Genomic DNA, 27121 nt, shown 5'->3' on the forward strand with positions numbered 1-27121 from the left:
GGGCTCCCATCCATGCCTCTGCACCCACCTCCTGCCGCCGTGTCAAGCCCACTTCTCACCTGGCCGCAAGTCCCCCAGGTCTCAGGTTGGAGACCCTGGGCTTCCCATCCTTGTCGGTGCCACCTGAGATAGTAAGGCCCAGCGTGCTGCCTTCTTTCTTGATCAGCTCCACCACGGTGATCCCTCGGAACTCCTCTGCCGACAGATGGGGGTGAGGGCTTGAGCCAGCAGCTGGGGCCACCCTGGGCCCCCAGCTCCAAGACAAGTGAGGCAAGCCCGTGGTTAGCAGGGCACTCTGCTGCACCGCCCTGGGTGGTGATCACCTCCTTTTTACAGAGGAGAATCAGAGAGCTTAAGTGAATGGTCTAAGGTCACAGAGCAAGTGAGCAGCAGAGCTGTTGCCGTTTGACCCCCACCCAGGGCTCTCTGTGCCTGCGGGGCAGAAAAAGAGGGAATGAGCGAGGCCTCATTACCTGGAATGCTCTGTCTGCGGCAGGCCAGGGAAACATCGGCCCCTCCTGTGTCCTTGCCTCCTTTGGAGTAGGGCCCATCGTCTGCAGGGGAGAAAGAGGGAAAGGCTCTGAGTTCCACTTTCATTTCCATTCCTGCAGACCTCCTCTGCTTTGGTAATTTTCCACTCTGGACATGGCCTGCAAGATGGGTTTCCTCCTGCCAGCAGCTCCACCTGATTCTCTGCTGGAGAACCCTCACGGCTGCTCCTCCCAAAGAAAGCTTGGCCCCTGCTCTTGGGGCTGAATAACATTCTTTGAGCATTACACTACATATTGGGAGCTTCACAGCCATTCTGTGGTTCATTGTCTCAACAACCCCATGAATGGTGTTACCATGGGTCAGATTATTCCACTGTACAGATAAGGAAACTGACACTCAGGGAGGCCAACTCGTGCCCATTGTCACACAGCTGGGGAGTTGTGCAATCTGCATTAGAACCCAGTTTTGCTGACTCTACTACACTGTGCTGTGCTTGCATACCTACTGGGATGGGGAGCTCTCTCACACACAGGTACCACCGCTCATGTGAGACAGCTCTGACCAAAAGGAACCTCAATCTTGGGTGGACCTGATTAATGCTTCCTCATGAAGACTGCACTTTACAGTTTATGAATCATGTTATCAGGTATTCTAGCAGCCTGGGGTAAGTCTGTCCTCCTTCACTCCAATTCGAAAAGTGCCTCCTTGTATTACTTCAAATATGTTTCCATCAGCTGTCTCTTTTTCGGAAAGCTTCATAGACGTACTTCAGAACTTTCCATTTTATTCTCCATGACCCACACCCACCCTTCCCTCATATTTTCCATGTCTTCTTTATCTCTCTAAGATATGTCTAATCTGCAATGACATCTTTTTTGCTTCTTTTACGTTAGTAGAAAATCTTTCATACATTTCAAACATAAAGAAGGTAGAACAGTATGATACAGAGATTCTCAAAATATGGTCCCCAGGCCCACAGCACCTGGGAACTTGTCAGAAATGTACATTCTTGTCTGGGTGTAGTGGCTTACACCTGTAATCTCAACACTTTGGGAGGCCGGCAGGTGGATTACTTGAACCCAGGAGTTCAAGACCAGCCTTGGCAACATAGTGAAACCCCATCTCTACAAAAAATGCAAAAATTGGCAGGGCATGGTGGTGTGTGCCTATAGTCCCAGCTACTTGGGAGGCTGAGGAGGGGGGATCACTTGAGTTTGGGAGGTTGAGACTACAGTGAGCTGTGATTGTGCCACTGCATTCCAGTGACAGGGACTCACTCTGTCTCAAAAAGAAAAGGAGAGAGACAGAGAGAGAGGAGAGAGGGAAGGGAAGGGAAGAGAAGGGGAGAGAAGAGGAAGAGAGGGGTGGGACGGGAGGGGACAGGAGGAGGGAGGGAGGGGCAGAGAAGGGAAAGGGGGAGGGAGGGGAAGGGAGGGGAAGAGAAGGGAGGAGGGAAGGAAGGAGGGAGGGGAAGGGAAGGGAAGATAGAAGGGAGGAAAGGGGGGAAGGGAGGGAGGGGAAGGGAAGGGAAGTGAAGAGGGAGGGGAGGGGAGGAGAGGAAAATTCTTGGCCCCAAATAGGACCTAAAAAAGCAAACACTCTGGGGTGGGCTCCAGGAATATTAGCATATTAGTCCTATTTTTCTCCACTTTTTAACACTTAAACCGGGCATGGTGGTTCACACCTGTAATCCCAGCACTTTGGGAGGCTGACCCAGGTGGATCACCTGAGGTCAGAAGTTCAAGACCAACCTGGCCAACATGGCAAAACCCCATCTCTACTGAAATACACAACCCCATCTCTACTGAAAATACAAAAATTGGCGGGGTGTGGTGGTGGGTGCCTGTAGTCCCAGCTACTCCAGAGGCTGAGGCAGGAGCACCGCTTGAACCCAGGAGGTAGAGGTTGCAGTGAGCCAAGACCGCACCACTGCACTCTAGTCTGGGTGACAGAGCGAGACTCCATCTCAAAAAATAAAAAATAAAAATAAATTAAAAATAAATAATGTTAAATACAGTAAAATTCCCTCTCTGTGGTTAGCATGTCGATGAGCTCTGCAAAGTGTCTCCTGGCCATCACCACAACCAAGTTTGAGAACATTTCTGTTGGCCCCAAAATTCTCCCTTGATGTTCCATTGTAGTTAGTCCTTGCCCCACCCTCTGTTCCCCACAAGCACTTATCTGATTTCAGTCTCTATCATTTTGTCTTCTCCAGAATGTCATGTGAGTGGAATCACTCAGTATGTAGGCTTTTGAGTCTGGTTTCTTACATTTAGCATAATCATTTGAGATTCAGCCATAGTGTTGTGTATATCAGTAGTTTGCATCTTTTTATCGATAACTTGGGTTGCATCGAACAGAGGTACCAGTTTGTTTAGCTATTGACCTGTTGAAAGGCATTCCTGTTGTTCCCAGTTTTGAGCCATTTTGAGTAAAGCCATAATAAACATTTGCATACAGGTTTTTGTTTGAACATAAGTTTCTGTTTCATCCAAGAATGGCATTGCTGAGTGGTATGGTAAGAATATGGTTAACTTTATAAGAAACTGCCAAACTATTTCAAAGTGGCTGTGCCATTTTGCAACCCACCAACAGCGTAAAAGAGTTTCACTGTATCCTCTGGATCCTCATCAGCACTTGGTAATATCAGTTAGGGTTTAAACAAACTGTAGGCTGGGCACATTGGCTCATACCTCTAACCCCAACACTTTGGGAGGCCAGGGTGGGAGGCTCTATTGAGCCCAGGAATTTAAGACCAGCCTGGGCAACACAGCGAAACCCTGTCTTCCAATTAAAAAAAAAAATTAGTCATGCCAAAGATGTGCAGAGGTATCTTATTGTGGTTTTACTTTGCATTTGTCTAATGACTAATGAGGTTGGGTACTTTTTTTTTAACTTGCCATTCACCTAGATCTTCTTTGGGGAAGTGCCAAAGCTTTTGGCCATTTTTAAGTTGGGTTGTTTGTTTCCTTGTTATTGAGCTTTCATATATTCCAGACACAAATCCTTTGTCAGATGGAATAATGTGTGCTTTGAAAAGCCTTCTAGGTGAATATGTGTCACACTAAAGTTTGAAAAACACTTGTATCATGAATTGGATTTACTAACAGGTAGCTTTAATAATTATTAACACTTTGCCCTATTTAGTCCATTTTTATTTTTATCTATGCTGAAATATTTTAAAACAAATCTTAGACACAATGCAATTTCACCTTTAAATATTTCAATATGCATTTATAAATAGAAACATATCTCTTATATAACAAAAGTACTATATCACATCTTACAAAGTAATATCATAATTATTAGTCTAATATCCATTCCAAATTTTAATTCCAACAAGTATATTTATGCCTCTTGAAAGCTGTTCGATTATTTTGCTTATCTCTTTGTTCTGTTTTTATGTTTTGTTCTTTCTTTTTCTGTTGTTCCGTATGTTTCTAATAATTTTAAATCTTTTGAACGTTCATCTGTTATTCTATTTTTCCATTATCTCAAACTCTTGGGAGGTATTTCTTCTGCCCGAGTGTCTGATTACTCTCCCTTACAGTAGACTGTTCTCTCATGTGGTTGATAATTGTTGGATTGTGAGCTCATCTTTAATGGGGCTTCAACTGTGGGAATTCTATTCAGCCTGGTTGTAGGGCTCCAGGGTCCAGAGAGAATTTTCCATTCCTTCCCCTGGGTACTTGCCAAAGTATCATTACCCTGATGCCAATGATTATGGGTATTTACAAAACTCATTAGAATTTACAATACTCCCATAGCATTATAAATACCAATCTTGACTCAAAGACTCCAGAACCATGGGGGTATTAAAAATTCTAACATTCCCCAGAAACAAAGGGAAGACCTTGGATCACAAATCTGCAAAACAGATCACTGAAGGCCGAGTTGAGACAAATAAGCTTTTGTTTTATCCCTTTGATGGGTGAATATTTTCCAAGTCTCCTCTGTCACTGAGGGTAGAGGTCTTCAAAGATCCTGGCTTTATGCCGGGGTCTCAATCCCAACTAGGGAAGGTACAAGGTATCCTTTCCTGTAGCTCTGAGCCATTAAAGCCCAAGCCCTGGGCTACCAGAAACACAGACATCCTCCCCACCCCCCATTCCTGCTGCTACCCCAGTAGAGAAGCCCCAGCAGCACCTGTACTCAGCCTGCTAGTTTCCATTTCTGTTCATTTTTTGAGTGGAAATGCATTGAATTTATAGGCCCATTTGTGGAGAACTGATGTATTTTTCTTTGGAAAACAGTATTGAACCTTCTAGTCAATGATCATGGTATATTCTTCCATTCATTTTGTCTTTAATTTCTCCCAAGATCAGTGTACTTGTATGAAAAAAAGTCTTATACCTCTTTTCATTAAATGTATTCCTAGGCATTTAAAGTGTGTTAAAGCTAGAGAATTGCATTGTTTTTTAAATTTCATTTTCTATTTGTTCCTGGTGTATAAATAGACAGTTGTTTTATATTCTGAACTTTAAAAAATTATTTTTAATTCTCGTGGGTATGAAGTAGGTGTATATATTTACAGAGTACACTAGATATTTTGATACAGGTATGCACGGCATAATAATCACATAAAGATAAATGGGGTGTCCATCACCTCAAACATTTATCCTTTGTGTTACAAACAATCCAATTAATCCCTTTTAGTTATTTTTAAATGTACAATTACATTATAATTGACTATAGTCATCCTAGTGTGCTATCAAATACTAGGTCTTATCCATTCTATTTTTTTTTTGTAAAAATATGGAATGCTTCACAAATTTGTATGTCATTCTTGCACAGAGACTATGCTAATCTTCTCTGTATCATTCCAATTTTAGTGTCTGTGCTGCCAACGCAAGCAGATATTCGAAACTTTTAAATTCACGTATTAATTCTACGTTCATCCATAGATTCTTTCGGATTTTCTATAACGTAATCATATCAGCTGTGAAAATGACAGTTCTATTTCTTACTTTCTAACCTTTATGCCTTTCGTTTCTCTTGTTTGCCTTATTGGACTGGCCAGCATGCTCTTACAGAGTTGATGAGGTGATTACACAGACCATCCTTATCTCCTTGACTATCTCACTCACTTCATTTCTGATGCCTGAGGTTTTCCTTACTTTCCTCTGAATGTACCTGAGTATTTCAAAGAAGTTTGAAGCCTGAAGGTTGTCTGGTCACCTGCTGGGACCCAGCCTCCCTGCAGCATCCCTCATTTTGCACATGCTTCATTTTGCATTTTGCGGTGCTCAGCCTGAGTTAAGGGCAGGGCTCAGCCTGATGGGCATGTTCTGGTTTCTCCTCTATGTGCTGACAGAGAGGGGAAGGAAACTCACAGATCCTGCAGCAGCCATGCCCTGTGCACACCACCACACAATCTCATTCCACTTCATTCACTTCTCACAGTGACCTTGGGGGGAGGTAGGTGCTGCCATCACACCCATTTGACAGATGGGGAAACAGGCTCAGAAAAGGGAGGTCTTTGGCCAAAGCAGCTTCTACCAAGAGCTGGAACCAGATCCCAGAACTTTTTGCATATTCTACTCTGTGCTTGAGGCCCCATCGACCAGGTCATTTTTTCAGGTTCCTCATCTAAGTCTCCTTTCTCAGTACTGGGCTGACATGGGCAAGAGCAGGTGCCAAAGTGAGAAGGGACACACCGTCAAGCTGGTGGGTTCCCTGTGCTGCCTCAGGGCTCAGCCCTACGGGGCACCTTCTGCTCCTTCCTCAGGCCTTGCCTGAGCCTGCACATGCTCCCCCTACCCTGCCCCGGCCCTTAAAGAAGGGCTCTCCTGCCACCTCCACTTCTGTGGCCCCAGCTTAGCCCAGTGTTAGCAGAAGAGGCTCCGAGGTCATCCAGGCCTGAGTAGAGATCAAGTCTCTGCCATTCACCAGCTGTGGGAACCTCATTCTCCTGCCCCACCTCACAGCCATGGAAAGTGAGACCTGACCCAGCAGCCCACATGCACTCCTATCCCCAGTGGCAGCGGAAGAAAGGAGGGGGAGAAGGTTCAGTCCCTGCAGGTGGCAGAGGCCACTTGCCCCATCCCACTCCAGTCAGGTGTTTTTCATGAGGGGAGGGTCTGATTAGGGTTCAGCCAGGCCTGGGTAAGTCAGGATATGAGTGGCCTGAGTCAAGGTCAGGACTCAGCCTGGGTCAGGGTCGTGGCTCAGCCAGAACCGGGAACAGGGCTCAGTCTACGGGAGGTTTCTCAGCCTTAGCACTAGCGGTATTTTTTGCCAGGTGATTCCTTGCGGTGGGAGCTTCTCGTCTGCATTGTAGGAAGCTGAGCAGCATCCCTGACCTCTAACCACCAAAAATGACTCCAAAGATTGCCAAATGTGCCCTAGGGGAACCATATCGCCCCCAATTGAGAACCATTGCTCTATAGTCAGGAGCGGACTCAGCCAGGGTCAGGGGTGGGACTCAACCTGAGTTAGGGGAGGAGCAGCTCAACTTTGGTCTGGGCCAAGGCTCAGGCTGAGTTGAGGGCGGGGCTCAGCCTGATTTAAGGGAGGGGTTCAGCCTGAGTTAAGGGCAGAGTCACAGGTGAGGGGCTCAGCCTGGGTCCGGGTAGGATCCTGCTGAGTTGAGGGTGGGACTCAGCCTGAGTCAGTGTTGCCACTCAACTTGAGCCTAGGGATGGTTGAGAGTGTTTCCACCTGCAGCTGTGACCACTGAGAAAGGTCCCAGTTGCCAACTACCCGGCTCCACCAAACCAGGGCTGGCTTCCCTTTGCTTGCCAGCAGCTGACAAATAACAAATCAAATAACAGTTTAGCCAGGAATCATTTCCAGGGTCCCTGGGGTTGGGTCCTCAGCAGCTCCACTCATCCCCCTCCCACCTCCAGTTCACATCAGCCTCCAAGGATTCAGGCAACACCCCATTAAGTATAATGCTTCCCATTACAGTTTCCTAATACGCACTTCATTTAGATTCAACAAGATGTTTCTGAGCTAATAAAATTAAAAAGACTGGGTTCTATCAACTGTGTGACAGTGAACGTCTCTGGTATTTCATGAGGGCAATTCTGGAATTAAAATGTCTTATCCTGTGTAGATTAGATTCTGTCCCTGAAAAATCCCTCTCTCTCTCCAGCTGTCTTGGGAAGACCAGAGATAAGCTTGCTAGCTCCAGGTTTATGAATCCTAAGAGGAAAGTGGGGGAGGAAGAAGGATTATTTCTTAAGGAAAGGACAAGGAAGCCAGAACCCAAGCTCACCAAATTCAGAGCAGTGCAATCCCAGAGTGGATGTGGAGTCCGTGAGCCCTAATTGTAAAAACAAGCCAGAAATTCAGACGGAGGAACAATGGCACCCCCAAAAGCTGGATGCTGAAGCACAGGGTGCCCGATGTTGGCTGACAAAGGGGAGGACCCATGCCCTGGGTCTCTGCAGTGCCCTCCGTGTTTATCTCTGACACTGCCTCTCTTCCCTTTCCTCATCCCAGCATTCAGATTTTGTGCCAGTGCACTCCTAGGTGCTAACCTGGGTTACAATGACACCATAGGGACAGCGGAGGGGCAAGAGCCCGATGGTCTCAACACTGAGTGGCCCCAACTCCCTTCCTGCTACAATTTCTGGCTGGTTTGGGGCTCAGGCTGTGAACCACCTCTTTCCCAGCTGTCAAAGAGACTTGACTGTGTGCACAAAACAAGTCATACTACTGTGTGCAGACAAAGAGTGAGTAGGCAGCAGGCGAGGTATCTAGAGACTTCCCTAGGGAATGCGAGTGCACCGCAGGATGTGGCCATGGTGACCTCTTGTGGAAGTCAAGAAGCCATTCTTGATAGGCAAATTGCCAGATAAGAGGCTTCTGATTACCCAAGACACCTGGCATAGTCAGAAAAGTGCCCGGAAGGAATGCTAGTGTTTGCTGATGCCTATTCAGAGGGGACATACGGCCCCCCTTTCACGAACATCCTCAGATGGGGGAAAACTGAGGCAGCATCCAAACCAAGAATCAGAGCAGGGTTAGAATTGCCAATTCTGTGTGACTTGGGCCTCCATTTCCCTATCTGTAAAATGGGGGTGTCTCTCCCATGGCTGACTCCAGCTGGCCAGAGTTTGAGAAGTTGAGGGGATTACTTTATTTATAGAAAACCCCTTGGGGGTTTCAGACCCTAGGCCCCCTCCCTCAGAGAACATGCTTGCTCTCTCCCACTCTCTTTTTTGTTCCAGGACCTGGTAATTATATGCTTAGAGATGAAGGCTTTTCAAAAACATCTTTCCCACCAATTTTCAGCTGGAAACGTGCATAAAAAACAGAGATATTTTTAACCTTGTTTTTTTTTCCCCTGTCTCCTCCTTCCAGCAATGGGCAATTATGAGCTTTTGCCTTCAGTCAATTGTCCTGTAGGAACTCGCTTCAGAGGGAAATTCATTTCCGCAGTGGTGCCAGCCAGTCCCAGCAAATGTGGGGTGTGCAAGTCAGGGGAGGAGGGACAGAGGGAGAAAAGCTCTTAGAGCTCAGACCTGTACACCCGGTACTCAGGCCCACGCTGCAGCCGGGGTGGGTGGGCGGGCTTTTTAAATTTTATTTCTCTTGAAATCATTGCTAATTTGCCTTCATTATCTCCCTCTCTCTGGGGCCCCAGGGGGTTATTGAGCTTTGACAAAGGGAAAAGGAAGTCAGCTCCTTGCCAGGCTGCCTTCGCCAGGGTCCTGCCTAAGCAGAGTGGAAAGAAGCTGGGGGGGTGGGGGGGTGGGGGGGGACTGGGCGGGACTATAGAGTCAGCAGGCTTTGACTTCTGCCCTGTTCTGTGAGCCTCATGGAGGGAGGACTCCGCATTGGAGGGGACCACTGAGAAACCAAATGCCCAGAGACTCCACTTGGGGCAACCAGGACCTGATTTGCAGAGACAGTGAGCTGTCAGCAGGACCATGCCAGCTCACAGGGCCCCTGGGTGCTGAAGAGAACACGGGCGCTAAGCACTCCACCAAGAACGGTCCAGCTCCTCCCCACCGTGGAAGGCATTGTTGATATGGTGGGAATGGAGGGATGGGTTTTGGAGTCAGTCCAACTTGGGACTCTGATTTTAAATTGGCTGCCAACTGGCTAAGGGATCCGGGACAAGTCACTTCTCTCTGAGCCTCAGCCTTCTCCTCTGCAAAATGGGGGTACTGGTGCCCACATCATGGGTTGCTGGGAGGAACTGTGAGGAAGTGTGCACAGAAGCCATAAAACATAACAGTTCGGCCAGGTGTGATGGCTCACGCCTGTAATGCCAGCACTTTGGGAGGCTGAGGCAGACGGATCACCTGAGGTCAGGAGTTCAAGACCAGCCTGACCAACATGGAAAAACTCTGTCTTTAAAAAATAAAATAAAATAAAAACATGACAGTTCCCTCCCTGCCTGCTTTCCTCACCTTGTTGAAAGATCAATCATGACAACAGCTCCTAGTGATTCAGTGCCAGTTTCTGTGCTTCCTAAGCATGATCTCATTTAATCCTCACCATCTTTGAGGCGGTAAAATCATGATTCTCATTTTACAGATGAGGAAACTGACCCACAGAGAGGTTAAGTGATATCCCATGATAAAGGGCAGGGCCACGGTTTGAACCCAGGCCTACTGAGGCACAGAGAGGCCAAGGGAACTGCCCGTGGGCACAGAGCTTCTATGGCAGAGCCAGGATTGAAGCTCAGGCCACCTGGCTCCCTAAGGGGTTGGGTGGGCCCTATTCTCCAGGCCCCTTCCTGCCTACTCTCCCATCATGGCAGGCCTGGAGTATAGAGCTCAATGCCTGCAGCCCCAGGGCTGCTCAGCTCCAAGCAGAGCCCCAACTACTTTGAGCATCCCTCCCTGGTCACTGAGGGCTGGAACAGGGCAAGGGCTCAATGGAGATGCCTCAAAGCCAGTTACAGGCTGACCTCAGACTGACAGTTCTAATCCCCATGGCTGACAAGCCTCTGGGGGAGCCCAGCTTCATGGGGAGAACAGCACAGAAAGATCAGATGAGCTCAGCAGAAGCACGTTTTTAAGGGAGACAAAAAGAAACTCATCAATAGATTTAAAGTTTTGAAGCCTGTCATTTGTTGCCAAGAATCGCAAAGAAAAAAAAACCAGAACCTTAATAAGTAGCACCCAGTGTTGGGTCCTTCTCTGGGCCAGGTCTGCTCTGAGCACTTTATGGATGCTAAGTCAGTTACTTGTCCTAAGACCCACAGGTGGGAGGCTCACCGATTGTTCTCAGTTTACAGATAGGGAGTCTGAGGCCCGGAGAAGCCACTGAGCCGGTGAACAGCAGAGGCACCTGGAACCCAGGGCTCCCTGACCTCCCAACAGACCACATCCTGAACCCTCAGCTCTGCTCTCTCCCTCCGAACAGGAGGCCACAGACCCCAAATGAGAAGCATCAGGGCACTGGGAAGGTGGCAGCTCCAGCACCCCAAGAGCCCTTCAGTTAGGGCTCAGGCACTCACAGGCTGGGTGCATCAGGGCTAGAGGGGGCCATGACATCACCTGGAGAGGCTGCCAGCCCCACAATCCTCCTCCACACAGGGAGAGGGGCCCTGCCCAGCAGGCCTGAGCCACAGGCAGGCCAACATCCCACCATGGCGGAGCGGAGGCACAGCCTCAAGTTGGGGTTTGGCCTTCTGCATTCTGGGTCCTGCTCTCCTGCCTCACTCTAAAACCAGCAATATCAAGGAGCGTGACCTCAAAATCGGGTTACCCACAGAACCATTCAATTTCCCAATGATGGCTGCCTGGAGTCGCAAGAAGATTCCGTCCAGCTCAGGGAGAGTAGAAGCAGAAGTCCTCACCACAACTGTCAGTCCCCCGCCCCCTGACCTCATCTCCTGACGCTCCTCCTGGCCGGCTCGACTCCAGCACCCTGTGCATTTTCTCACCTAATCCACATAACCACACTGACACTTAGGCACTATTATTCTCTGCATTTTACAGCTGGGAGAACTGAGGCACAGAGATGCTAAGTGACCTGTTCCAGGTACATAGCCAGAAGTGATAAAGCTGGGATCCAACCCTACGGGCCCAACACTGCCTTCGCAACTGCGCCATAAACAGAGACGAAACCCTCCTGGCCTGGGCACATCTGTGCTTTCGACCCAAGGCCCACCAGACTCACACCCCACTGGGCCTTTGCACCAGCTGTTCCCTCTGCCCATAAAACTCCTCCCCAGATATCCACAAAACTCCCCTCTCTCGCCCTCCTTCAGGCACTTGTAGAAATGCTGCCTCTTCAGGCAGGCCTTCCCCATCTGCCTGTTTGAACTTACACATACCCCCTGTACTTCCACACCTCCCCTCTGCTCCCTCCCTGCTTCTTGTCCCTCTGGGCAATCAACACCATCTAACTTATTTATGAAATTTTTAAAAATCTATCACTCTCACCCACTGGGATGTCAGCTCCAGGGGGCCGGGCTTCTGTCTGTCTGCTCACTGCTGGGCGCAGCATAGACAACATTGTCTGGCACGTAGTACGTGCTCAGCAAATATTTTTTTAATTCAATTCCCATTTACAGATTAGGAGAATGAGAATCAAAGAGGTGGAATGAGCTTCTCAAGGTCAGAGACTAGGAAGAGACAAAGCCAGGACACAGACTCAGGCGAAGGGTCTCCCATGGCCAAGCCCCTGCTGTGGAATAGGAAGCTGGACCTGTCTGAGGAGTCTCAGAGCCAAAAGGTAGGCTTGGTGAGGGCCCCTCAGAGGAGTGGGGGAACCTTCACACATGTACAGCCACACCCACTGAGCCTTCCCTGCCCCCAGCATGGCAGAAGTGCCCGCTCAGACCTAGCAGGCCCAGAACAAAGATGTCTTTGTGGCTGCGGAGTCAGAGCAGGCCTCCCATCCTTGAGGCAGGAGAGTGAACATGGAGAGGGACTTCCTGCCAAAAGCTGTGTTCAGGCCTACTGTGTGCCCCAGCCCCGGCCAGCTGAGATAGGTCACAATCCCCTCCTGCCCGAGCTCTGGGATTAGTGGCAGGCAAACAAGACTCCCTGGAGTGAGACTGGACACGCCCAGGGACCCACCCAGACAGAGTCCATCAGGAGCAGAGAAAGGGCACAGAGCCGCCCGGTCCACAGACCCAGCTCCAATCCTGGTGCTCACTGAGGCACGCTGCCAGTGGCTGACTTCTCGGGGCCGCAGACTTCTCTACCAAATGTGGAGGTGTATGGAGTGGCCACCTGTTGGCTGCCCTCACCAGCTCCAGGGGAGGCCACATGACCAGGCCTGACCAATCAGAGGCTCAGTGGTCCGTCAGAGGTGGGTATGTGATACAATCTGGACCAATGAGAGCCATTCCTGGGGCATTTGCCGGAGCTACTGGAAATAGGCTCTCTTTCCTTAGGAATGACTGAGCTGGTTGACCTTAAGCCTGAAGGCACCAGGAACCCTTAAGGAGAAGAGAGGGTCTGCCTGGAAATGAAGCTCACTAAGTGAAGCAGAGCAAGCTATGAAGAGACCCAGAGTCCTAATGATATTAATTGAGCATCTGGATCCTGCTGTGCCTGAAGCTCCATCTTTACACTTTTCAAAAGAAGAGACTTGGTGCTGATGCAAACTGAAGCAAGTGTGATCATGAGATTCTGTGATCTGGGGAGGAGACCCAGGATAGGGCTACAGTGGTGAGGGTAACGGTCGAGTAAGTCATCAGAGAGAGAAAATGTCAAAGAGGTCAGGAAGGGCCTTGAATGCTGGGCTCAGGGGCTGAGCAGATTTGAGTTTTGGCAAGCTTCCTCCCATGGCAGCAAACAGGTGGAGGCCAGGAGGCCAGGGAGGAGACTGTGCAAAGGCTCAGGCAGTCGATGCTGAGCCTGGGTCGAGGTGGAGGTCATAGGCCCATGAGGAGGGGGAGACACCTCCCTGGCAGTACCCCAGGTAAGGTCTCCAGGGCACTGCTGCCTTTGTGGCCCTGACCACAGCAGACCAAGGTGACCCACTCACCTGGACCTTGGGTTGAAAGAACAGATGTGCCCAGGCCAAAAAGACAGTGCCTCCATTTACAGTGCAGTTGCCAAGGAGGGGCGGGCCATCAGGTCAAATCCCAGCTTTGTCACTTCTGGCTGTATAACCTTGGACAAGTCACTTAGCATCTCTCTGCCTCAGTTTTCCAACTGTAAAATGGGGAATAATAGTACCCAAATGGCAGTGTGGTTATGAGGATTAAATGAGAATATGCACAGAAAGCTTAGAACGGAGCCTGGCGCAGAGGAAGCTCTCAAGAACAGCCAGCTATTATGATTATTACTGTTATTTTTTCTGGGGCCCTAAGGCTGGGTCCAAAGGTGACCTGGCTCTGCTCCTTGCCATGGGAAGGGAGGTGGGAATGAAAGTCTGCTGGGACCTCAGAAGCAGGGTTGGGGGCTCTGCTGTAAAAGTCATCTGGGTGTCAATCCCAGCTCAGCCACTGCCCTCCCTGAGCCTCGGTTACTTCCTCTTTCCACTAGGACCACAGTCCCTGCCCTCGGAGCTTCTGTGCAAAGATATGTCAAGAGTGTGAGAAGGGACCAACGGGGCAACCCCAGGGCACTGAATGTAGTATGTCCTGGTCCAGGCCCCAAGCTCCCTCTTTGGAGGAATAAAGTGAGCCCAGGCTGAGGCTGGAGAGACAGATAGAACAATCCCTGTCTACCCCTCCCTGGGTCCCAGCCACAGCAAACCCAGGAACGTGGCAGCTGTGACCTCCCATCTCACATGATCCCAGAGCCCCAGGGGCTCACCAGCCAAACCCCCAGGCCACAGCTTCTCCTCCTGCTGAGGTCCAGCCTCCTGCCCCCCCGTGCTGGCACAGGAACTCCTCACCACCACCTTGCCTGTGAGCCTTGGGCTCTCGCCCCTCTGGATCGGACACTCACTACTACCAGGTAGCTGTGCAGATCCCGAGATTGGGCAAAAGGCTTCCCTCACACCCAGGTGGGACTGGCTTCCCTCCTGCAGGGCTGAGCACTGCCCTCAGAACCTCTAGACCTACCTGCTCTGCCTGCCTGTGCTGGGGAGGCTCAGCCATCCTGCTGTAGGACAGTGGCCAGGGTCAAATAGACAGCCCCAGCTAGTGTCCTGCCCCACCCTCCCCAAGCCTTGGGTCTCCAATCCCAGATCTCAGTCACCCAGTTCCCTCTCTCTGGGCAGCAGCTCTGGAGGGACCTACATATTCAGCCCCATCACTGCCCACAGACCCCCCCCATTACGTACCCGCCTCTCCAGGGGTCTCCCGGCTGAGCCCACACAGCATGCTCGCTATTGTCTCCCCTCTGCCCACCAACTCCCTCTGGAGCCACGCTGCTCAGCCCTCCCTCCCCTCCCCAGGGAGGGGCTGTGGGAGGGAAGCTCAGGGCTCCCACTGGCTGGGCACCGAGTCCACCCACTGCAGCGGGCGGCTCTCTGCTTAAAGGGGACATGGCTGTTGTCAAGGCTGGCCCCAGGACAGGTCCGACATGCCCCACCCATGCAGCGTGGGTCTAGACAGGGAGTCTTTGAAGGTGGCACGCCTGGGGCTTTCCCCAGGGCTCTCAGGCAGAGAGCAAGCCTGCTCCTAACTCACCCTGGGACTTTGGCTTCAGTTTTTTCATCTGGAAACAGGGAACAGTGCTTTCCAAACTTTTTTTTTCTAAGTAGCAGAGTTTGCACAGAACCCCAGGACACAAGCTAGATGAAGTACAGCCTCTCTGACTGCACAAACAATACTAGGGCGTCTCTGTGGGTCTCAGCTTAGAAACCCTTGAGATTGGAGACCCGCCAGGCCCCCCCACCCACCAATGTTCCAACTACCTCACCTAGGCCTGTTTTCTCTTCAGTAAGATGGGTCTTAGGGAAGATGAGCCCAGCAGCCTGCCACATGGAGTGGCCACCCAGCTTTTTGCGAAGACCAAGTGAGCTGGGTGGAGGATATGCTCGCCTCTGGACTTGACAGGCAGGACCAGCTGGTCACAGGCTCCAGCCACAGTAGGCAGGCTCTGCCCCCTCCCAGACTCAGCTGGGCCTTAGCCTTGCACACTCTTAGGATTCCTCCACACCAGCTCAGGACTCACTAGGCTGATCCTAATGGACACCTGAAGCTCCCCCTCTACCTGTCCGTGAGAAGCGGTGGCAGCCTGCGCCCAGTTGCTCCTGCCATCCATCCCACCAGTGTGTGCTGGCACCAACTGGGCGTCAGACACCAAGAAGGGTGGGGTGATGGTGACACAGGGCACTGAATGGTGCCCTGCACGGTTGTACTGGTTGTTGAATGGTGGGTGTCAACAACCTGAACAACTGCACAGTGCATCTGGCAACAGAGAACACACAAGCTTCACATTTTTTCCATGTGTCCTGCAGCTAGTGGGAGAGGGCTGCCCAGTAATTAGGGACCAGTGGCTTCTCGTGGGTTCCCTCCAGAACACTGATCCCCAGCATGGAATTTAGCCACAATTCTTGGGTCGCCCCACACTGGCTCTTGCCAGCCCAACACTAGTGGCACCTTCAGAATAATCCATGTTCTAAATCTGGGGTGGGGCTACTGACCTTTGTGTCTGCAAACTCGAGACCCTATCCTGTCACCCACTTCCCAAGGTGCCTTCCTCTTTGAGCAACTTCAGATGTGTTTCCGGCTTAAGGGGCCAGAGGCCAGGTAAGTTTCCCTTGAGCAGCAGGGATGCCAAGGTCTCAGCCACAGCGGGCCTGGAGAGGGTCAGGTTGCAGAGGGAAGACCTGAATTTGTTGGGCATTTGCTGGACGACTCAGATCATGCCAGGAAGGGGGTGTAGGCACTCAATGGGGCCACTGGTACCCTGGCAGTGGTCAGGAAGAGGCTCATCATAAAGGCCCTGATCTTCACCAGGGCACAGAGGCCACTTTGGAGCAGTCTTAGCATCAACCAAGCAGGAAGGGATGCCTGTGAACTGCTCCAACAGACCCTCACTCCACGCCTCCATTCCCTCCATCTACAGCCTCTTCAGGGAGGACAGATGCGTGGCACCCAGCCTGTTGGAGTTATAGCTGCCCTTTCTTTCTTTTCTTTCCTTCTTTCTTCCTTCCTTCCTTTCTCTTTCTTTCTTTCTTTCTTTCTTTCTTTCTTTCTTTCTTTCTTTCTTTCTTTCTTTCTTGTTTTCTTCCTTCCTTCCTTTCTCTTTCTCTCTCTCTCTCTCTTTTGGAGACAGCGTCTTACTCTGTCACCCAGGTTGGAGTGCAGTGGTGCAATATCCACTCACTGCAACACACTGGGCTGGGCTCAGATGATTGTCCCACCTCAGCCTCCCTAGTAGCTGGGACTGCAGGCAGACGCCACCACGCCCGGCTAACTTTTATATTTTTTGTAGTGATGGGGTTTTCACCATGTTGTCCAGGCTGGTCTCAAACTCCTGTTATCTGCTCCTTCTCTTAAAAAAATGTTTGCTCTCCATACAGATGCATTTAAATGAGTGATTAAGATTGGTAATTGGAAGCCTTGCCATGTTTCTTTCGCTCTCACTGCTCCTTGGAGTTTACTTTTGTGGACCCGAAGCTCCTGGAAAGGTCATGCTGTGGATTATGAGAGACCTTCCATGCAGTGTTTCTCTGAGTGCCTGCCATGCTGTGCACTGTAGGACCAAGACACAAGGAGGCAGATGGGAAACAGCGTCTCCCCTTTGCCTTCTTTCCCCAATACCCTACTGAGCACATCTTCATTGGATTTTTACCCAAGTGTATGTTCAGAAGCAACTACTGGTCCATTTTGGAACAAGACAGAATTTAAATAACTAACTTGGCACAGAGAGGTTAAGCAACTTGCCCAAGGTCACCCAGCTGGTAAGGATGGAGCCAAGTTTCACACTTAGGAGGCCTGGCACCAGCACTGCTATTCTTAATGGCACTGCTATGGGCCTCAGGATTTCAAGGATTTGTAAAAGCATCTGGGAGTGCAGAGGAAGAGGAATTAGCTCTGTCTGGGAGTCCACTGAGAAAGGTTTTTTAGCCTGACTTTGAAGGATGGGAAGGAGTTTGTCGACAAAGGAAAAAGCCATGGCATGTGTGTGAGTCCATGGACGAAATCCCACATGACTAAGTGAGACAAGGAAGGGAACAAAGATGCAGCCAGGCCAGGGGTGGTCTACTAGAGTCTCGCTCCTCCAACTGCGGTCAGAGGACCAGCAGCACCTGCATCACCAGGAGCTTGTCAGACACACAGATACTCAGGCCCCGCCCAGGCCTGCCGAATCAAAAGCTGCAGGTGAAGAGGGTCCTCAGGTGATGCATATGAAGTTTGAGAAGCGCTGTATTAAGGGGTTTGTCTTTCATCCTGCAGGAAATGGAGAGCCAAGGATGGCTGTAGTGCAGGGGGTGAGACAGCTCTGCAAGGACCTCACACACGGAGTGCAGGCTGACAGGAGGTGAGAGGAGGATTTCTGGCTGGGAGGCAGCCCCGGGATGAGCAGCAAGAGCTCCTTCTAGGACATGAGAGCAGGCAGAGCTGCCGTTTGATCACCCTCCAAAGACGATCCTCCTCATCCAATGCTGCCAACTTCAGGGAAGCAGAGGAAAAGGGGAACAGATTGCCTGGGCATGTAAGGTGGCTGGAAGCCAGGCCTGCCAAGCACCCAGGCCACCAGGGGCTCCTGAGGACAGCATCTGACTGCTCCATGTTTCAAATGCCGTGGTGGGGGACTCAGCAGCCCAGGGGAGATGGCAGGGCCACTGAGCTGGCAGGCAGCTCCTCCGTGGTCAGAAGGGGTCCTGACACTCCTGTGTCCCCAGGTTTGTGAGACAACTGGAAGACGGATTGCTGTGTGATCGGGGCACTCATCCAAACCTCTGTGGACCTCAGCTTCCTCGGCTGTAGAATGAGAATAATAAAAACACCCAGCCCCTAGGGTTGGGAAGACCATGTATCAATGAATCAGAAAGCGTTCATCTACCCACTTGCCTGCCAAGAGTCTCATACTAATGCCACCAAACAGGCTAGAAACGGAATTTCAAGAGAGCTAAGCATACCGGTCAAATGTGCCCAGGTTCAAATCCCAGCTCCACCACCCACAAGCTGTGTGACCCTTGGCCAGTCACATCTGTCTGAGCTTTACTTTGCCCCCTGTGAGGAGTGAGGGTTAGAGACCCTGGAAGGTTTTGCAAACTCACTATCACCACATGCTCTTTCCAACACAGCGCCAGGCCTGCAGGGCCCTCACATTACCTCTCAGTGGGGCACCACTGGCACTAAAGCTGGGGCATTCTGCTGTTCAGGGCTGCCTCTCACACTGCAGGGTTTCTAGCATCCCGAGCCCCTCCCACCCAGAGGTCAGTGATGCTGTGGTTGAGAACCAAGCCCATGGGAAAACTGAGGCCCACAGAGGGCCTTGCCGGGGGTGCCCTACCAGCACAGCAAGGGTCTGGACCCAGGCCTCCGTCCTTCCACTCAGACTCCAGGGCTGAGTTCATCATAACAGGCGAGCCATGTCTTGAGCCCACCAGGGACCCTGAGTGACAACCGGAAATGAAGTCTGGGTGAGAGGGAGGCAGAGATGGCAATTCAAGGAAAAGAGAGATAAACATTTATTGCTCTGGGATGTCAGTTGCTTCTTCCTCTATCCCTCCTCCCTCCAACCCAGGGGCCGGGCCAGGACAGTTGCTCCCTCCCCGCCTGGTCCTCTCAGAGCCTGTGTCTTGTTAAACATTTCAGCCAGGTAGGCATTATCGTACCCATTTTACAGATGGGGAAACTGAGGCTCAGTCTGGGATTCCACCAGCCACAGAGGAGGACCACTAGGTGACCCCCTCTTAAGGGATGCTGTTTGGTCTTTCCCCACTCTGTCCAAGGCAGCCCACATCTCCCCAGCACCCATTGACTTCAGGGAAGGCTGAGAGAAGCTCCAGGATATTGCCACCAAGTGGGCCGCCCCGGTGGACCTCAGACTCACGGAGCCTGCCAGCCTCCAGGAAAACACAGAAGGTTACAGGCCAAGGAGGCTCCAACAGCCACAGGAGCAAAGCATGGAAGCTATGTGGACAGACCCAGGAGAGGAGATTTCTCAGAATGTTGGGAACAGCCACTGTCAACATAATCGGAGCAGAGACTCCGTGCACCAGGCCTTGTGCCAGCATTTTGCACACATTTTCTCATTTCATCCCAGTGAAATCTCCACATCTCCACTTCAGAGATGAGGAAGCCAGGGCCCAGAAAAGTGAAGCTGCTTGCCCTTAGGCAGAACATCAGGGGGAGCCAGGATTTGAAGCCAGCCTGCCTGATGGCATCCCCATCCAGTGACCCCAAGAAATGCATGCACCAAACAACTCTCCACAGCCCAGGCATGTGAACACAGACTCAGGAAGCCCAATGCAGCCAGACATAGACAACACATGTTCAAAGGGGCTGGGAACTCCCTGCCTGGGCAGGATCAAGTCACCAGCAGGCCAGAGGCCTGGCCATGGATGGGACAGCTCCCAGGGACTCCCTCTTGGGCTCCATGCTTCCCTTGACACCCACAATAGCTTTCCTCCTGGAGGAGAGGACATGGGAGCACAATTGTGCCTCTCTGAGCCTCGGGTTCCTCCTCTAAAATGTGAATGAAGTTGTCTGTACTAACAAGGTCTTTGTTGAGAAGCTCAGAGAATGAGTAAAACACCACAAAAAACTATAGCATGTGGGCACAGGAAGGTGGCCAGCATGATCATGGCCCTATCCTGTCTCTCTGGTCACTCATTCACTCGGAGAATATTAACTAAGCACCTACTACCTTCCAGAGGTCAGCTGGGCTAGAGGTTTCAGCAGTGAACAGAGCAGGCAAATCCTGCTCTCTTAGAGCTTCTGGTCTAGGGGAGGTCAGAGATCCAGCAAGAAAGACAGACAGACAGACAGCATTTGAGATGGTCCTGAGGGCTGTGACAGACCGTCACTATGTTGGCGCAGAGATACAAAGCAGGTGGTCAGGGAGAGCGTCTCAGAGTAAGTGACTGCTAAGCTGAGCGCCAGGTCTCGTTCACCAGCATCTTCACACCCCTTAGGGACCTGTGGGCGGGGCAGAGGGAGGAGAGTGCTCCACAGTAACTGCCTGGAGCTGGATGAGAAGGCACAAAGGGAGGAGGAGGTTCCAGGTAAGCAGATCAAATGCAGGTGCCAGGAGCAGCTGAGGGGCAGATGCAGCTGAGGCTCAGAGACAAGGTAGGCAGGGGCCAGGGAGAGGAGTCAGGATTCTGTTGAGTGTGAGGGGAGGGCTTACAGCAGGATCGTCGTGTGACCTGGTTTCTGTTTTGCCAAGGCAGCTACAGGGGGTGGGTTGCAAGGATCAGGACGGCACAGGGGTGAGGGGCTGGGGGGAGGAAATGGGCCAGGCACTTCAGAGTTAGGATATCTGGAATCCAGGCCCCTTCTGCTCTGAGCCACATTTTGCCCTTCAGTTGAACATCAAAGCTCCTCCAATGACAGCCAACAGGGCACTTTGGGGAACTGCCAGGTGGGAGAGGTCAAAAAGCATGGACTCAGGATGTATCTTGATGCAAAACAGGAAGAAAAGAAAAATGGGCACCAGCTATGAACAGGCAAGGTATCCAGCATAGAGGACAAATGGCCCCAAGTTCATGCAGAGTTGTCCCAACTAACTGTCGCCAGAGAAGTGAAAACAGAAACAGTGAGCTCCCACTTGACTCTCCTCAGAATGGCAAATGCTAGAAACGCAGACAAAACCAAGTGCTGGTGACAATCTGGGGAAATGGAGATGGAAAGTCACAGCACTGCTGGTAGGGGGCAAACTGAGGCAACCACAGTCATGGCACCTGGCAGTGTTAGGAGAAATTCTGTGTCTGGCCACCTGTGTCCCAGCACCCTCACTCCTGGAAATTATTACAGAGTAATCCCACCCCCTCCCTAGGTTTCTAAGGGGCGTGAACTCTTGAGAATGTTGGTTAAGTGACCTGGGACTCCATCCTAGGGTAACGTGGTCACTGCATCCCATGGAGTGTGACAGAGAAGTTATAGACACAGCAATTAGAAGTGCAGCCACAGGAACAGATCTTAGAAAACCTAGTGTCATGTTAAAGAAAGAAAGGGAGAAAGGAAAGATGGAAAGGAAGGGAGGAAGGGAGACAGAATGAGATCTACCCTGTGGTATCATTTATGTATTGAAAGCACACACATAAAGCACTATCTATGTTGTAAGGGCGAACACAGACATAAAGACCTATTTCACCAAGTGCAAGTTTAGAGGGAAGTAATTCGGGCTGGGGAGAGGGCATGAAGGAGGAGAAATCAGATAACACAGAGCCAGATCTGGCACTGGGATGGCCCCAATCTATGTGTGCTTAGAACTGAGAAATGTAGCTCAACCTTTGGAACTCAGAGTTTAAAAATTAAAAATAAACAGGTGCCTTGAATGGCATGTTACAAGTTGGAATTCTCTCGTTAGGATGCTGCTGGAAGAGTTGGGAGGGAGAGAGGGATAGAGTCAGCTAAGTGTCTTAGAAAACTGTCTTGAATGGGTGCTCAGAGCGCTCCTGGGTGAGGGGTCGGGGCTCACTGTCTGTCCATGCTTCCCATCCTCCTCCCCTCAGGGCTGCTCTGACTGTCCACTTGCCCTCTTTCTGCCTCCTAACAGAAAGCAAAACACCAAAATAAGTGGACAAGCTGTTGGAGCTCAGCTCCAGGAAAAAGCAACATTAAATGTCCCAATCTCAGGATGACAGGGCTCCTCCCTGCCCTATGCTAGGGAAAGTCCTGGGCTGGGACTCAAGAGACCCAAGTTCAAAGTCCAGCCACTGCTCATACAGGGCCTACTGTGGGTCAAGAACATTACACATGTTGAATGTCAGCATCTCTTACAGAAGGGACTACGTCCAAAGAGGATCTGCTACGAACCCACCCAAAACAAAGTGGGCTACAGAGTCAGGGACACTCAGAGGAGGAGTCCAGGAAAGCTGCCAGGGGTAGGCAGTGTCAGAGCACACAGCCTGAGCAGAGGGTGGGAAGTGGGAAGGAAAGGCACCACCGAAAGGGCCTCCAAAGGGCAGGTGGGCTGCCTAGGCACGCAGGGCCGGGTTCTGCAGACACAGTTCTGTGGAGGAGAGAGGGCACTGAATCGGGGCATTCCTGGCACTGTGACCGGCCATGTGAATGACATTTAGGAAGGAGTGGGCTCTCCGGAGGCCCCTCTGGCGACGACACAGAGAGCACGTGCAGCTGCACGCAGGCCAAGCCTTCAGGAGCAGTGTACGGACCTCCGCACCCTTGAGTTGACGCAGCGACTCCCCCTTGTGGCTGGTAATCAAGGCATGAGGGTAGTGATGAGGCTTTGGGAAGGGTGGGCACACCCGTCATCCTGTGCCTGTGACCAGCTCTGGTCCCAGAGTCAGCCTGTGGCTAACACGTGCCCGGAATCCCACCACCCAGCCACGGATCAAGCATGACCCTCCGTCCAAACGCAAATGCCCTAGAGAGAAGGAAAGGACCAGCATTTGCTGAGCGCCTACTGGGTACCCAGCACTTTATGTACACTATCTCATGAACTCTTTCAAGGGTCCTATGGCATAGACGTTGCTGTTCTCATTCTACAGTGTGAAACTGAGGTCAAGAGAGAGGAAGGGACTTTGTTAAGGCAGCCAGCTAGGATGGGCAGAGGGCTGGACCGTGAGAACCAGGTGCTCCCTCCTCCAGCACTCTGCGCAGGCTTTTCCCTTTGCCTGGAATGTTCTTCCTCACTTTCATCCTTAGAGTCCAGGCTGATACCCTCCACCCAGAGGCCCATCCTGGCCACGTGGGGTGTGTCTCCTTTACCTCCCTCAGCCTTTCCTCCAATGGCTTTCCTCTCAGGTCTTCCTCCACTTGTTCTTTCCCACTAAATGGGAGGCCCACAACTGTCTTGCTCACTGATTTCGACCCCATGCCGGGGGTGGGGTTATGCACCCAGGAAGTGCTACACAAGTGTTTGCAGAATGAATGAGTGATAAATATATGATGAATGTATGTAAGCTCTGAGTTGCCATATTGGAAAGAAACCAACAGTTTTTCCCTTCCAACACTGCAGTTCAATGCAGGAATCCTCTCTGCTGTCTAGCACAGCTTGTACACCCCCATAAGTGGAACTCACCACCTCGAGCAGCCCTCCTTATTCCTGAAGAGTTGTAAGTGGTGAGAGTCCCTCTATTATCCCAGCTGCAACCTGCCTCCCTGTGGCTCTCACTGATCCCACACCGTGGCCTCTGAGCCCTGGCAGGAGAGGTCACAGCTCAGTCTGGATGTGGCTTCAGTGGGGACCCAGCGTGTGGCTGGATATGGTGGTGGCCATTCACCCCATTATTCTGGGGCCACCTCCCAGGGGGATCCCCCAACCAGGAAAAACAAACCATCCTCCCAGATGCTACAGCATCTGACCATGCTGGACAGACATCCTCTATACCCAGTGCCTCATCGTCCAAGTGGGGAAACTGAGGCTCAGAGAACATGAGAACATAAGCCTCTAAGAATGACAATCCCAGCTGGCCCCCACCTGGCACTCAGACTTCATACTGCTTCTCACCTCCAGGGGCCTTTACTTCAGTCCCAAGAGGCTGGGGGACTGAAGTCATCATCAGTTGTTTCAGTTTACAGACAAGGAAATTGGGGCCCAGAGACAGCTCAGTTCTCTGGCCCCAAAGCCTTAAATCACAGCTCAGTTCACCCACGTTCTCAAAAGGGCTTGGTGGATATGGTGATCACCAGATTTTGTGTCCTCATGGTAGACTCGAATATTGAAAGCGAACCCAGGAGCTGCGGACCCATGGCAGACCCTCAGGCAGGATGAGAACACAGGAAGGACCATCCAAGGACCCCAGGCCACCCAGCTGAGAATACGCCAGACAGATCGGGTAGAGATGTGGGGTGGGAGCCCCACAGAGTTTGGGGGTGGGCCCCAGCAGAAACCATGTGTTTGAGGACAGGGCTTGACCCTGGGATTTCCAGGCCAGTGCCTGCCGCCTGGCAGCTGAGCCTCCTGCACCCCCAACTCACCAGCCCTCTCCAGCCTCCCCACCTCCCATTCCCAGAACTGAGTAGCAGAGCCAATTCCCACCTCCAAGCCTTTGATTACCATCCTCCAGGAATGCTGTCTTCCTAGTCCCTGTGTGCCAGGCCAAATCCTACCAGTCCTCCAAGACTGCTGCCCTCTCCTTCCCCTAGGATGCCCTCCCACTGGCTGGGCCCTCATCTGGAACTCCAAGCCCTCGGCACCTCTCAGTCCCACTGTGTGTCCACTCACTGGCTGCCGTCCCACACACTTATTTGCCCATCTACCCCTAGAAGAAGATACCAGCATGGTGATGAAACATGAGGAATATTCTAGCATGCCATTTTCCCCACAGCAGCTCCGCTGGGGCTTCAGAGGGGCCCTGAGTTCAAGTCCTGGATCTACCTCCACCTCTGACTGGCTGGGGGACCTTGGGCAAAACTGGCCTCAATCTCCCCATGTGTAAAATAGGAGTACACATGTGGGAGGAGCAGGACTTGCAGTATCTGGGGCTGCTTCAGCTCTGACCTCTGCCAGTCTGGAACTCCCTCACCTCCATCCACATCTTGAATTCCAAATGACCCTTGGCTGCTTACAAACCCCAAACAAACCTTCCTCAATAAACCCACTCTGTACATGGGCACCCAGACACAATGAGGAGCAGGGATCTTGCACAAGGTCATCCTACAGGGACCCCAGCCACCCCAATCATGTGGCTGTTAGTGGCTGCTGGCCACGTGCCCTACTTCACCCGCCCACCTGCCCACCACATCTGCTTATGAGTCACCATCACCTCGGCCAAGACAGCAAAATGTAGGAACCAGAGAGCCAAGGTTAGCCCAAGGGGAGTGAGTGGGTGGATGCGGGGAGGTTCCAAGGCTTCCAGGCCTGGGAGAGCAGGGCCAGGGCCCAGAAGGGGACACTGAGGCCAGGAGGAACAGGGACCTGCCAAGGACCTATGGGGAGTCGGGGTCAGCCTTAGTCCCTTGGGTGATGGAGGTGCTTTCCGCTCCTTCTGACCATCACCCTAGTGGGTGGGGAGACAGGGCTGGGAGCCTTCACAATGATCTGGACAATTAAGACAGGCAGATGGTCGTGCTGGACTGAACATTCAGGCCAACAGATGGAGACAATGCCAGGATTCAAGCTGACGAGATCAGCATCCATTCTAGAGGGAGACACATGTATGCAAGGCCAATGTGCAGTTGAGACATCCCAGGAGAGACTTGGCATGTTCTGCCTGCTCTGTCTGGCTCAGACCTCCCCAGGCCCTGGGCTCCACTCTGGGCTCTGCTTTGCACAAGGGACACACAGAGGATGGGGTGTGGATGGGGTGTGGATGGAGGCGGCAGCCAGGTGGAGAGGGGCAAGAGACTGTCCTATGGGAAGCTGGGCTCACTCAGCCTGGAGCAGGAAGACTTGTGGGCAGGCATTGCTGTTTCTGCAGGGCTGTCTCAGGACAGGAGCAACAGAGAGAAAGCAGAAGACTTGGGGGAACCTGGGGAAAGCAGATCAGTGGCCACATGTTGGGAATACAACTGAGGGGTCCCTTGCACTCAGCAGAGGAAGCTGAATAAGCTGACCAGGGAGAAACGCCCCCGTGGTGAAATGTTTGGACTTGGAAGTCAGGAGGCCTGGGTAGGCTCATGCTCCACTACTTCTTTCCTACGTGTGTGACCTTGGAAAGTAACTTCGTCTTTAAGCCTCAGTTTCCTCAGCTGCAAATGAGGTGATTTAATTCATAACCCACAGTCCTGTTGCAAGGGTGAGAAAATACATGGGAAGTGCCTGACACACAGCAAGTGCTCAATAAATGCTTGGGAAACAAAGAACAGGCCTAGAGGTTCGCTCCAGGCTGCCGGCATTCTGCAATTCCAGGACGAGAGTTTATCCCTGTCTTCTTGATTCAAAAAAAAGTTACCTGGTCTCCGGGCCACCATAGCTGATCTGAAATTCTGGTGCCCCCGCAAGGCATGGAGGCCCAGAGTGGGGCACTGGAGAAATCCTGGTGCCCCCCCAAGGCATGCAGAGGCCCAGAATGGGGCACTGGAGGGAGAGGGCTCATTTCCACACTGGGAGTCAGATCTGAGACCCTGATGTGGCTGCCAGGAGAAATGCCAGGAGCCGGATGTGGAAGTGTGTGGGAGGCCAAGGGGAGCCTCATTAAGGAGGGGAAGGAGGGAGTGAATAATTAATCACAGATCGGGCACAGGCAGACAAAGCTTAGGAGGGCAAGGATAGGGGTTTCTGTCTGTCTTGTTCCCCCTTGTATCCCAAGGCCTAGAACAATACCTATGACATAATAGGTGTTCATTAAATATTTGTTGAATGAGTAAATGTCACAGGCTATTCTCCTGCCTCGATATCCATTGATTCTGCCCATGCTACAGTGCTGGCTCCTCACCTCCTGCCTGGGCCCCACCCCAACCCCACGTACAGTCTGTAGACCACAGCCAGAGCCTATTCTTTTTTTTTTTTTTTTTCGGCACAATCTTAACATGTTGGCCAGGCTGGTCTCAAACTCCTGGCCTCCAGTGAACTGCTTACCTCAGCCTCCCAAAATTCTGGGATTATAGGCACGAACTACCGCACCTGGTCAAAAGCCTATTCTAATACTCGAAGCAGTCCTCCACTCTCTCCTGCTCAAGGACTATCCATGACTCCCACTGCCCCCAGGACAGAGTCCAAGCTCCACAGACTCTCACCTCCTCCACTCTGCTCCCTCCTCTCCCCACACCCTTCATGCTGAC

At 51.6% G+C, this 27121-nt stretch overlaps 1 protein-coding gene and 1 non-coding gene across 38 annotated transcripts in view; both read right to left on the reverse strand.

Moving 5' to 3' along the window:
• Window positions 1-27121, reverse strand: part of GRIP2 (glutamate receptor interacting protein 2) — a 109853-nt gene that overhangs the window by 34073 nt on the left and 48659 nt on the right. For 18 of the 37 annotated variants that reach the window (XR_013527517.1, XR_013527516.1, XR_013527515.1 and 15 more), the window contains exons 2-3: window positions 474-554; window positions 60-195 (exon numbers count right to left, since the gene is read on the reverse strand). Coding sequence is in view for 33 of the 37 variants with exons in the window: in XM_078351711.1 (XP_078207837.1) it covers window positions 60-195; window positions 474-554 (217 nt within the window). In the remaining 4 variants the exon portion in view is untranslated. Of the gene's footprint in view, window positions 1-59; window positions 196-473; window positions 555-14646; window positions 14725-15227; window positions 15326-27121 lie in introns of those variants that run through there. The other 19 variants (XR_013527518.1, XM_078351718.1, XM_078351712.1 and 16 more) reach the window with 2 other exon arrangements.
• On the reverse strand, window positions 5242-5348 carry LOC118148120 (U6 spliceosomal RNA). Its single transcript, XR_004734912.1, has one exon. It is a non-coding gene; the product is annotated as a U6 spliceosomal RNA (small nuclear RNA).

The sequence above is a fragment of the Callithrix jacchus genome, chromosome 15 (assembly GCF_049354715.1).
Source record: "Callithrix jacchus isolate 240 chromosome 15, calJac240_pri, whole genome shotgun sequence".
NCBI classification, from domain to species: domain Eukaryota; kingdom Metazoa; phylum Chordata; class Mammalia; order Primates; family Cebidae; genus Callithrix; species Callithrix jacchus.